The sequence below is a fragment of the Rasamsonia emersonii genome, assembly GCF_000968595.1.
Source record: "Rasamsonia emersonii CBS 393.64 chromosome Unknown ctg1118621760715, whole genome shotgun sequence".
Classification (NCBI taxonomy): domain Eukaryota; kingdom Fungi; phylum Ascomycota; class Eurotiomycetes; order Eurotiales; family Trichocomaceae; genus Rasamsonia; species Rasamsonia emersonii.
The window spans coordinates 67-12982 of record NW_013562784.1 but is presented as its reverse complement, the minus strand read 5'-3'; the positions used below and the strand labels follow the sequence as shown (position 1 = coordinate 12982).

General features: G+C 48.7%; 3 protein-coding genes across 3 annotated transcripts; 2 read left to right on the top strand and 1 right to left on the bottom strand.

The window, feature by feature from the left end:
* Window position 1: 1 nt before the first annotated feature.
* Window positions 2-5218, top strand: T310_8345 (uncharacterized protein; the record flags this gene model as incomplete). The annotated part of the gene is made up of 5 exons (XM_013468874.1): window positions 2-425; window positions 486-877; window positions 938-4936; window positions 5000-5088; window positions 5140-5218. 5 exons carry the CDS (start codon window positions 2-4, stop codon window positions 5216-5218), a joined length of 4983 nt encoding a protein of 1660 aa, XP_013324328.1.
* A 1208-nt stretch (window positions 5219-6426) lies between these two features.
* Window positions 6427-8137, top strand: T310_8344 (uncharacterized protein; the record flags this gene model as incomplete). Its single annotated transcript, XM_013468873.1, has 5 exons — window positions 6427-6498; window positions 6562-6573; window positions 6685-7344; window positions 7527-7650; window positions 7713-8137. The coding sequence occupies 5 exons, from the start codon at window positions 6427-6429 to the stop codon at window positions 8135-8137; spliced, it is 1293 nt and encodes a 430-aa protein (XP_013324327.1).
* Window positions 8138-10464: 2327 nt separating this feature from the next.
* On the bottom strand, window positions 10465-11835 carry T310_8343 (Uncharacterized protein; the record flags this gene model as incomplete). The annotated part of the gene is made up of 6 exons (XM_013468872.1): window positions 10465-10767; window positions 10826-11175; window positions 11236-11279; window positions 11362-11408; window positions 11488-11606; window positions 11661-11835. 6 exons carry the CDS (start codon window positions 11833-11835, stop codon window positions 10465-10467), a joined length of 1038 nt encoding a protein of 345 aa, XP_013324326.1.
* Between the last annotated feature and the right edge of the window lie 1081 nt (window positions 11836-12916).

Here is a 12916-nt window from a genome sequence, read left to right as displayed (position 1 = left end):
CCTGCGTCCTGGCCAGTCTTCTCGATTGCCCAGTTGGTCGTTGAAAACAAATTTCGTCATTGCTGAAGAATTTCGCAATTATGAATCCACGAGGGACATCCAAATTTGCGTCGTTCCTCCGACTAAGCTTCCTGACGGTTCTGCAACGCCAGGGCTCTTCGTCGACGTTCGACGGACTATTGGGCCTGTCAAGACATACTCTGAGCCGACTATTGAAATCAACACCAGTCTTCCCACCAGTATCACCTGGTGCATGTCCTACCAACCGGTTATACAGGACATGATGAAGATTATCGAAGGTTTCACCAAGCCGGAAATTGATCCTTCCGAGCGAGTTGGCTTCTGGGACAAGATACGGCTGAACTTCCATTCACGGATTCGGGTGCGCTGGAAAGGTGACGGTGATGTTCATCTGCGGCTGAAAGGTATGTGCCTGGATTTACGTACTGTCTTTAATATTTAATATACTTGTTAACCACTTATAGGATCCCGCGACCCGTATGTAATAACGGGCTTTGGAGCGGGCTTTGTAATGTGCTGGCGCAAGGATGTCCAATGGGATATACACACGAGCGACGATCCAAAAGAGTTCATGAGCGTCACCAGTGGAGAGTACGTGCTTGCCGTACCGGATTACAGCAATGAAGCACGTTCCTCCTACGAATACGCCAACGACGATGCAAAATCCACCGCTACAAACAGTGCCAGGAATGCCGCCATGTTTAAGAAGGTGGTGATGAAATTGTCTGGCAGTGTTCGGTGGCTTGCAGGATTGGTATTCGAGCGCGATGTGGATCACGGCCGATCTTTCAACTTCAAGCCTCACTACGAGGTAGTCCTTAAGAATCCCAAGTATATCGATGAATCGCAGAGAAAGGTAAGACGGCGGAATTACCTGTTTTATATGGTTTTTCGTCTTAGCTGATAAGTACTGCAGGACTATGACGCGTTTAGAGGCTTTCGAAGTAATCATATCCATCTGTCTCTCGCTGTTTGCGCACCAACCAACATGGAGACGCCCTCCTCGAAACGGCCGCCATCGTCGAATTATAACACGGTCCATTTGACTCCTCGCGTCTTCACTCATTTCTTCAGCTGGTGGTCCCTTTTCTCCGGAGTGATGTCACTGCCTGTACGTCAAGGGCCTCTTTGGCCTGGTCTCACGAAGACGAGCAAGAAGTTTGGTCGCCATCTTGCGACTGTCAAGTATAAGCTACTTCTCTCCCCCCTGTTTGTTTCACACATCTACAAACACAAGGATCCGGAGGATTATGGAGAGGACGTCGTGACTGCTACCGGCCTGAAAGTTCGCCTGGCCAACTTTAAGCTCGATCTTCATCAAAGGCGTGAGCAAGTCAACAATCCGATCAGGGGCCGTCTTAAACAGATCAAATCTAGTGCAATGCGGATCAATCGGGCCGAATTGGACTTTGAAGCGGCCGACTTTAGAGCTGTCTCTGCGAGTATTGAGGGAACGAGTCCAGAAGATATCGAGCGCAACACAGATGACATAATCTCGTCCTTCCAGCAGCCAGTATCCTCGGTCGATCTATCCCGCTTCACAATCCCTGATCAGGACCTTAACTGGATTGACATGGATGATTTCGTCGAGCTGGACTGGATCCTTCCGCAAGAATCGAATCCCAAAACCCAGATATTGCCTCTCGCATACACACCCCGCTTTACTTACTTCCGGCAAACAGACCATGGTGATACAACATCAGCAGACACTGGGTTCAGTCGGTTTGGAGATGAGCCCACACACGAATGTGTCATGGCCCAGGACAATGATCCGCGCAGAGTGCAGATGGAACTCGTCAAGGACCGTCTTTCCATCTTGGAGGCTCAGGCCGAGAACCATGAACGTCTCCTTAGAGAGCATGAAGCTCAGCTAGTCCAGGAAGGCTCTGATGACTCCGGCTTGAAAGTCAAGCACGATCTGCTCGTTCGGCAGGCCGAGTCACTTGCTAGGAGGCGGAAGTTTCTCACTGCCATGCTTCACCATCTTGAGAAGCTGATCTTCGAAGACGGATCGCATCGCGATGGCAGAGAAGAAGAACATGGTAGCATACGGTCATCACGAACTGGGGGTAACTCCGAGTCCAACACTGATGGCGACGAACCGGAGATGGATGGCGACTTCGCGCTCACTGATGATGGATTGGCTAGCGAGTTCAACAACAGATTCACAATCCACAATCCGCAGGTGAAGTGGAACAATTCACTCAGGAACATCATCTTACGGTACGGCCATCAAGTCACCCAGAGACGCGGTTTCGTATACTACATGTCGCGACGAGCTGTTAAATTTATTGCGGATATTGTCGAGGAGCAGAGCAAGAACAAACAAAAGCGCAGGGATCTCAATCGTTCGGCGCCGTCGGCTGAGCAGTCATCGAACGAAAAAGATGATGACGAGAGCGTGGAGGAACGCATCGAACAGTTGTTACATGATGCAAAGCGATACGTGAATGCGGATGAGCCGTCGTCGACGACTACTGGCGAATCGAACCGAACGCGTCCAAAATCCGGTGATTTCAGCGACGGTCTCTCTCCTGACTTCACGCCCCAGAACAGCTACCATCTTCGCCTCATCGCTCCTCAGATCCAGCTTCAAAGTGACAAAAACCCACGGTCAGTTGTTTTGGTTGCGGCTAAGGGAATGACGCTCAAAGTTTTGTCCATCATGGACAAACGCCGTGTAACCGATGATGTCAGTGGTCTGGTGCAGCGCCGGTTTGCGCTTGACATGGATGGCGCACAGTTCTTTGTGGCGACGCAAAAGAATCTCAAGGCCCATCTTCAGTTCTACGCCGGAAACAAATATGGAAATCCTCCCGGTTCGGCGTGGCCGCCTTGGCTGACCATGGAAGCGATGCTCGACTTTGAACTCAATCCCTTTGGCTTCTCGAGAATCATTCAGAGGACGTCTGCGAGTCTGCGATACGACAAGTACAACAATCTCCGCCTGAAGTACAATGAGGAGGTAGACCGAGGCGACGATGACCCGGCCAATCATCCTGATCACAGCGAGGGGAGGATGGACCAGATTTGGGTCGACTTCCCCGATGTCAGAGCCATCTGCGATTCCACCGAGTACTACACGATGTATATCATTGTCCTCGATCTGCTACTGTACAGCGAGCCCTTGGAGAAGGTGAGAAGCGAGCGCCTGGAGAAAATAATGCTCGCCTCCGATTTCAGTGATCTCCGAGGAGCTCCCGAGATGGTGTTCAAGCTCCAAGAACGGATTCGACAGCTCGAGGAAATCAAAGAGTATTTCCAGGTTCATTCCAAGTACCTGGACCAGCAAGGCTGGGAGGATCGCATGGCGCTTGAGAAGGACTTGACCAACTGCGAGGATGAGCTGTTCTTCATCATGAAGGCCATCACGACGTCTCAAAGAAAGAACGACGATCGTAACATGTCCAAGGCAAACGCGGTCTTGCGCTGGTGCTTGTCCGCATCGGACATTGTCTGGCATCTGATGAGGGATCGAAACGAGCCCTTGGTGGAATTCCAGCTGCGAAACGCGGCATACGAGCGCACCGACAATAGCGACGGCTCCAATTACAATTTGATCGAGGTCGAACGCTTGTATGCTCTGAACCTGCTGGAGAATGCGGTTTACCCCCAGATGATCGTCCCATACGTCGATCAGAACCGCCGCTCTGACGCGCAGGATGATATGATGCTTCGGGTCCAATGGTATATGTTAGAGGCAGTCGCAGGCATTCCGGTGCTGGACGAGTTTGAGGTGACCCTCTTCCCGCTCAAGGTCCAGCTTGAGCGAGAGCTGGGCAAGAAACTGTTCGAATACATATTCCCTGGAGTGGGGTCGAACGCCTTTGAGAACGGTGGTTTCTCGCCGTTCATGATCAAACAGATGAAGCCGTTAGACGATGATGAGTCGGACGCGGAAATGACTCCTGATTTTGCTTCAACACCGCAGAGCCACGACAGCGCTTCTGGAGAAGACGCTCAGTCAATCACAGGGCCGGGATCGATTGAACTGAGATTGCAGCCGACATTATCTCTTCCGGACCAGCGCAAATCAGGACAGCAACGCTCCAACCGGTTCAAGGGTCTCAATATGACGCGTCCCAATAAGGACAGCAACCGGCTGTCGCCGTCAGGCAGAAGCGTCCAGACAAACCGCCCGGCAACGGCAACGTCAACGTCAACGGCAACGTCAACGTCAACGGCAACGTCAGCGGCCCCTTCCAAGAAGAAGTCTGTTGACAGTTTGCGGGCTTTGGCAAGGTCCTCGACAGACAAATCGCTGACGAACGTGTCTACCGGCACCGGCAGTGCAGGCGAAGAGTCTAAAGGCAGCAAAAAGTTTTCGTTGACCAAGGGCTCAAACAAGAAAGAACCGGCGGACGATCTGTCGCAGATGATGTCTCGAGCGTCCAACTATATGATTCTCGCCCACGTCAAGATCAACGACGTGGTTCTCTGCTTGAGTTACAAGGGCAAAGGCGAGCGCAACATCGAAGATGTCCATGATTTCGTCTTCCGGTTGCCCGTGCTCGAATACCGGAACAAAACATGGTCGAACCTGGAGCTGGCTCTCCGTCTGAAGAAAGATGTCATCAAAGCGTTGATCTCCCATGCTCCCGCGATCTTAGGGAACAAGTTCTCGCATCCTCGACCGACAAAACAGCAGCAACAGCGGCTCCGAGAGCTTGCGTCGTCGTCTCAAATGCTTACGTCTTCAGAAATTGCCCTGAACCCGTCGGCCACTCGGAATTTAGCAAGCCGTGATTCCGCGGGCGATTTCTCCGGCTCGTCCATGCATCACTCGATTAATTCAAGCACGTATCCTCTTGCGCAATCGACGTCTCACACGTCGAGCGCCACGCAGAGCTCTCACGATTCGATCATCATATCTGAGGCCAAGTCCGCTAGCGGTGTGGAATTTCATTCTCGAGAGGTTTGTTCCCCCGCCCCCTCCATACACACATGTAGAGAAGGGGTATGCTGATTCCGTCTGTAGCACAATCATGATGATACCATTGCCAGGCCATTGACATCGCCTTCGCGTCCGGCCAGTTCTCGGGGTGGCGATGCTGAGGACGACGAAAGGTAAACTTTCGCTTGTGTCGTCTGGCGGAATTAATGACTATGACTGTACAGAAAGCTGACTCGCGATAAATGTAGCCGGAAGAAGACGTTCCGCAATCTCGGACGGAAGCTCCTTCCCCATCGCGGTTAAGCTACCTGATTTCAGGTCATACATAGAAACACAAAACAAAAAGAATCAGGGTAGGGATTTATCCATCTGTTCTCAGCGTGTTTCTCCTCCCTTTCTTGATATCTTTTTGTCTGGGCATATCGTTCGTTTTCTTTTTCTCTTTATTCCTTTTAATCGCTTCTGTTTCTCTTGACCTAGTTGGTGGTGTAACCGGTACAAACATATACCTTGGGGTATGCATTGCATGTATGCATGAATCTCGGCGCTATGGCGTGTCTTTCTTGAATTCTTTCTTTTTTCTTGTTTTACTTCATTTCAGTTTCTTTCACAGAGGCGTCATCGTTATGGTCTCTCGTTCTGAAAAAAAGAGTCCCTTTTTCTTTTCTTTCTCTTTTTCGATTCACTCTATGTTGTTTGTTTCTGTGTTTTCTTTTTTGTCATTTCTGGTTTCTGATACCGTGTGTGCCTGTCTCTCTGTGTGTTTGTCCCTGCTGGAAGAGCCTGACTGGCTGATCCACCAACTGGCCGATACCTACCTATCAGCGGTGCGTTTGGATCATTGGATCATCATTGGATGGATGGATCGATACCATAAATAGATAGATGGATGGACGGATGGACGGATGGACTGGATATATATTTGGTTGATTGACTACCTATATAGTCGATTGATTGATTAATTGATTGATTGGATCTTTCAATTTTTTTTGCCACCTCACCTGCCCGGCCCGGGTTCTTCAGGCCCTGGGAACTATTATTATCTGTATCCATCAAAACTCTACGACTACCCTCTTGACTACCTTTCCAGTTCTATTCTAGTTGGTGAGTAGAGTAGCGAGATTCCATGAGTAACGCATACGACCATGCCTTCTTGTTCGTACAGCCTAATAATCTGACAGTATTGCACGCCTCCGACTCAGATGACAGCAAAATCAATTGTTACAGAGTTGCGACCATATATTGGAGTATCTTCGCATGAGCTTCGACACAGCCAACTCGACCGTTCCACAAAGAGACACAATAGGCTATTCCAACCGATAAGAATATGTCTATACCAACTCAACCCATCTGTGAAACCATCAAAGACATTGCACTTTTTAAATGAAGATCTCAAAATATTTGACACTGAATTTTTTCGAATCAAACCTACATCTTTTGTGACAATACAACAAAGGTCTCGGATTCCGGCACCGTCCTGGAATCTGGCAAGAAGTGAGGGTTCTACAATGATGTCGTGCTCGGAACCAGTGAACTGTACATATACAGGTGGAATTATCCCTTTCGACGCAGACTCTGATATTGTAAGTAGCACTATTCTTGACTGATGGCACCGCATGCTGGAGGTATCTAAATGATTAATCCAGGCTGGCATTGGAGTAAGTAAGTACATTTTGACCGCGGCTATTCCGAAACCTTTCTTTCCATATCTGTGGATAACTCTCATTCTCTTCATGCTTTTGGAGGTGATTCTTGACACAATCCACCAGGTTCTTCTAGGCTTTCTGATTCCGGCATGGCTGACGTTCCTATTCGTTGTCGTCACGTTTCTGTTCATCGAAGAAGGCATCTCCCGGGACAATTTAAATGACCTGGATCTCATGTTAATCCATAGGATTCGCAGACTCAAACAGAGGGTCAGTTTGGTTAGAAGGACCTCGGCACCAATCTCTCGAGACTCGATCCAAAGGATTGCCTTGACCCTTAGCGACCAGAAGCTTATTACCGGTGCATCCATTATGATAGTCGGCTTCTGCAGCCATTGCTCGCTGACGCAGTATCACTTCAAAGTCATCCAGTTGCTTGGGCATGTTTCTTTTCTCACATATCAGTCCACAGTGATGATTGTGTGCGAAGTGTTGTTGGATGCCCCAGCAAAGAAGCACTGGAGAGCAATCTGGAATTTTGCGATCTTCGTGCTGGTGGCTGTCTGCACCGTTATTGTATACAGTGACAACTTCCTTCAGAGTTATGGGCTTTCGGTGCAATGCATTTGGAACGATTTGAAGTACTCTTCGGCGATCAATGTTGTCCTTCTCGCCCTCCTGTTCTGGGATCTTGTGGCCACAATTGATGACCTGTATCCGGGCTACTTGGATTGGAAAGATTGCGCTCTACGAGAGGTGTTTCGATATCCTGGCTATCTCTTTGTGTGGACGAAGAGGAAGTCCTCTAAAACCAAGCCTCAAAGTCTGGTCCAATTCTTCTGGAAGTTCGCCTCCGCTTTGAGTTTCTTATCTTGGTCTTTACTCTCTCAGAGTTCATGTTCTCGACTGTCGTGGATCTTCTTCGGGTATACATATCGCTGCTTCTGGCGACTATCACTCTGGAGAATCTGAAATCCAATGCCCCCAATAATGGTCTCCAAGGCGATGAAAATAACTGGGCCTTTGGCCAGATCCCTTCGGTGCTCCTTCTCTTCCTGCCAGCGTCTGCAGTCGCGGAGATGCTATATGGTACAGTAGATGACACCAAGGTTAGAAGATCCGAATGCCCAAGTTTCTAACATTTTACATAGATGGCCTATCCAAACACATGTCCGAAACTACTCCCACAGAAAGAAACGATTCTCGTCAACAGGAATCCACTCCCCACGTTGATTGCATCATAGGAGGGGCTGTGAACAATGAGAACGGAGAAGTCGATCCTTCCTCAACAACCGACGCTGGGTGCTCTATACAAGGAACGGCTTCACAAGCCGTAACTAGAAGCAGAACCGGAGATATTCTTACACAGTATTGGCTCAAAGATAACGAACCGGCCAAGTTACTAGTGATGGAGGGAGACACTCGTCGCAGAGGATATGCATTTATCCGTAATGAGCTCATGGTTCTACAGCAGAGTCTGTATAACTCGAGAAGTTTCAAGCTCTGGTTGTTCTGTACTACATGTGGGATGTTTATAGGGATTCCATTCGCTGCTCTCTACGGTTTTCCCCTTTAGGTTGCACTGTGTACGCAAAACAGCTTCTTCTATATCCGATTCATTTTACTCGGTGCTTTATTAGAATTGTGGCTAATATAGAGAATGAAAGATTATATATATGAATCTGTGTGTCCTACCACTTTGCCGCTCCTGCTTCGCATAGTAAAGCCGGGAAGTTATCGAAACGACTTTAGAGGACGGATCATGTGAGATTTTTTTTTTACATATATGACTGGGAAACAGGCCGCTGATGCTCAACCAATTTATTGCGTAGTGTGAACCCATTCGCCCCATGCGCTTGCATCCATCAAACCTATGTATGTAAAGTACAGGGGTAATCTTTTTCTCCACTGTGGATTCGCTGATGACTTCGAGTGTAGGCGTTGCGTTGCTGTTGCAGTTCTTCTCCAAACAAAAAATGTTAAGCCTCTCTCATAGCTAGCGACCGGCGAAGACGACTCGTCGACCAGTATCGATACGGCAGGATATCGAGCCTAGGAATCATCCTGATTTCAGCTATTTAAGGCCTGGCTGAAATCGAGACCCTCGTAACATAACAGGCAACACAGCCACGGAATATGATTATATTTTCTGTATCAGGGCTCTACGCCTCAGTAAGCAGAGAATCCAAAAAGGTCTGTCACTTTGAAATAAATACAATAGATTTGATCACTCTTTCTCTCTCTCTACACAGTCAATTCCCAAAGTCCTCTTAGCGCATGCTTTCTGTGGAAGCTCAGCAGGTCTCTCTCTTGGAGCAAGCCGCCAGATTTCTGAATAATTGTCGTTGTACTGTAGTATGGCGAAAATGCTCCTTCCTAAAGGTCATTTCTGTACTGTCCTGAATACGATTTTCGGGAAAAGAAAAAAGAAAAGAAAAGATTTCACGTCTAATCATGCCCAAGGTCTCTAGAGTTCTATAAACGGTCCGATGTCAATAAATATATATGCATGATTTGAAATGATTCTGAGAAATTTCTGTAATTTCAAGTAAAATAGATCGGAAGAACCTTATTAAGGTATTTCTTCAAGTTTCAATCAAATACATAACAGAGCGAAACTAAAAAAAAAATTTACAAAACAACCGTGACACAGTCGAGTAGCTAGGAGAAGAACAGTAAATGATATAGAATAGAATAGTACCACAGTAACTGAATGAATGGCGACACCGGACACGTCTATCGCTTATAGAATTAGAGCCCTTCAATTATTGGAAACACCAAAACAAAAAAGGGCTAAAATAAAAAGCGCAAGAGCATATGGTATGTCTTTAACCTTAGAAACTAGCTAGCAATTATCTTACAATAAAGTAATAAGTTCTTTACTATAATGCTCCCTGACACTGCTAATACCTTACTATTAAAGACTTTTAACTAGCAAATCTTTAAAACTACTTACTGCTAATAGCCCTTTAAATGTTTATACCTTTAACCCTAACTTTAATAGGTTATCTAAACAAGAGGTTCAGGCCTATTACTAGGAAACCAGTGGGCTGGACAGGAAGCTGATATAACCCTAAGACTAGTCCTAAGAAGCATACTGTAGCGATTAAATGGAGATGCCATTGACTTACGGAGCTTGATGGAGGATCCATGAAGGATGCTCCAACTACGTACATACATGATATGGATGATCCTTACACATGATGGCTATGGATCAACCATGTGATCTGAGGATGGACCATCTATGCCCCCCATCCGTCAAGGTACAACCTTGTACCGCGACACTTACTATAGCGAAGAAGACTTTTCTATAATGTCAAGAATACCACTAGTCATCCCATGAATTAGGCCATAGGAGCTCAGACCCAGCCCGTCCATTTGTTCAGTTACCTCACAATCTTAAGTCATGGCAGCTCTGTTTGGCTAAGTAGAAGATTTCTAATAGTCACAAGATAGGTAGGTACCTTATGCTCCTTGCGGAATCAGAAACATCTTGTCCACTTCCAGTCCACTTTTATACCCAGCTAGTGCCGACACACCCTCCAGTATCAGTATTGATGCCCGGATGCGGCGTATAAACCCCACGGTATCGAATACAACAAGGGCACTCAACAGTACATATAATACCCATAGATCATTACCACCTCCTTCTCCTTTGCATTATTATTAGCTGCTGGCTTTGAATAAGTTCTCAAGGGCTTCTTGATAGATAGATAGATAGGTAGGTAGGTTGAGAATGGGAAAAAGATGATAGGTCACCGTAATGATAAGCTTTATCTCTATTCAAGTGAACAGGGTATTTATTTACAAACACTGGAAAAGATATCTGACTCCTTGCCTGCGCAAGTTTGCTTCTATCATAAACTCGTTTATATACCGAGAATCAACATGATGGACATGTTTCTATACTTCTTCTTGTTCTTTATCGTGATCTGGTTGATGTGCCGGTTCGCCGTTAGCTGCACCTGGGGCTGCACCGTCTGATGATGACGGTGGCGAGGTTTGCTTTTCCCTCGCGAAATGGAATAGGCGGTCCTGAAACGAATTCAACCGCGTTCGCGGATTGACAGTGATGTCGTCCGTGTAGAGCTCGCCGCGGCGGGTTCGACTCCAGGTCTCCTTCTCCCGGCGGAGCTCCGCTCGGACCCAAGGGAACGTGATGAGGGTCCAGACCCCAGCCCACCCGAACGGTAGAGCCCAGCCAAGCTGGATACGTGTGAGTTTTTCGATTTAAAGGAAAAAAAAATCATTCAAGAGGACGTACTGTATAAGCAACATTGATAGGCGTCGTAAAGATGATTGCTGTAATGGCCCCCGCAAAAACCATAGACCCTCCGGCCCAGAAGCAGTTCATCTCGAAAAGCATCCGACGGAAGTACGGGCTCGACAGATATCGCGTCCGCAGGGCATACCGGTATTTCTGGCCACCACCCCCATCCACCGCGACAATGTCCTCGATGAGAACATAGAGCGCGGTGGGCATCGTGGAGCCCTGGGGCGTGGAGGAAATCCGAAAGGGCGCCTTACACCCGCACATGCGGAGAATGTCGAGCGAGAGGTGGACTCCACCAAAATAGAACATGACCGTGGGCAGGGGCATGGCAAGAAGACGGACTGGAAAAATTAGACACGATCATTTCATTCGCCGGCGACGAGGACGTAAGCCTGGCTTACCATAGGGTACTGGATGGACCGTTCCACTAGAGAAGGGAAACCAACTGTCAGCCATTTCGATGCCATGGTTTCTCTATGCACGGCATCACTCAGCCTGGTTGGTTCCGTTGGATTGTATGGACTCACACTATCAACTCGACCGCCAGGATCAACCACACAATGGTAAAGTTGATCTGGAAAAAGTCCAGCTACGGACTGGATCAGTCCTCATTCGTGCTGGAGCAGCATCATGATTCTGTTCCCTCCACTCACCCATGACTTTCGCGCATTCAGCGGCCTCGCGCGTGAGTTCTTTCGGAACAGGTTGTACAACCGATAGAAGTATTCAAAGACTGAGACACCCCCTAATGCCGCCGTACTGACCGTAAAGACTGATATCGTCAGCAGTGGCCTCTAACCAAGCCCAAGGGTAGCTCATGACGTACCCATGTTCAGCGACAGATCGGTGCCATAACGGAGGGCATAATACAGCACCAGCGGCTGAACCAGGGTGTCGATGACGAACAGCGTCCAGAAGAAGGCGATGGACAATTTCCGCTGGCGGAGAGAGTATGGCAGGGGAGGAGGACCCTCCGTCGAGGGCACCGCAGGCTCGTCCATGGCACAAAGGTGCAGGTGGTGGCGGCAGCGGCGACGACGGTGGTCTTAGAGAATCCTATTATCTAGTCGTCTCGAGGCATGGCGCATCAAGGAGGATTTGTTCACCAATTCTCGTCTCAGGAAAGACACAATCGCTCCCGCCAACTCAGAGAGGAGAATGACGGCAGGGCAGCGACGATTTGCAGCGAAACCGGGCCACGAGGCGCAGACAGCCCGGCCGGACGTGAGCAGGAATAAAAAGGCGTGCATAAGAATAACCTCCGGACTAAACTGGCCAATGCAGGCACGGGACACGCGGCCAGCTGCGCCAAGCCGGCAGCGGCTGATCGCGCCTGACGCAACTGACATCACCAGTGTCGCGCTTTCCCGATTCGAGACTCGCGGCCCTGCCTGCCGGGCCCTGGATCGGCCAGTCACAGCCCGAGATCCGCGCAGCTCCTGCCTCCACGGAAGCTGCCACCCCCGCGACATGCTGTGCCTGCCATTCCGGACATTCCGTATACCGCCGTTCTCTCCAGGCCAGCCAGCACGACAATGTCCTGACGATGCAGTTGTTCTTTTTATGTCCTGGATGACTGCTCAGTGGTTCGGCTGTATGCAGGGCTACGAGTCAATAGTGCAGCCGTGTCTGTAGGTATTTTTCATCTTGATGGTCTTGTGATTTGATTGTTTCTCTGAAAGTCTCTGTTCCAGCCAGTTGTTTGGAATTACTGTCGCATGACATGGTTCGTCCTTCGTCCTTGCCCTTCGCATCGACGTCGGATGCTACCGGGAAGCCTGTGCCAAGAGCAGGTGGACATAAACACGCATAATAGCCGATAACATTATCTACCTAGGCAATGTGTGCATCCCATCCTCGATGCTGGCTCTTCAAAGAACACTTGGAAGGAGGAGAGTGAACAATCTATGATAAACAGGCTTTGTGAAGGAATCGGCACAGGCCGCGAGGTCAAGAGGGAGGCGAACCTCGTGATGCCAAGCGCAAATATGCTTATGCTCAACTCGATTGGCGCTGGCTACAAGAATAGGAACGGGGACGGAGACATGGTAGAATTCCGTTCCGGTGTGGTTGCGGATTGAT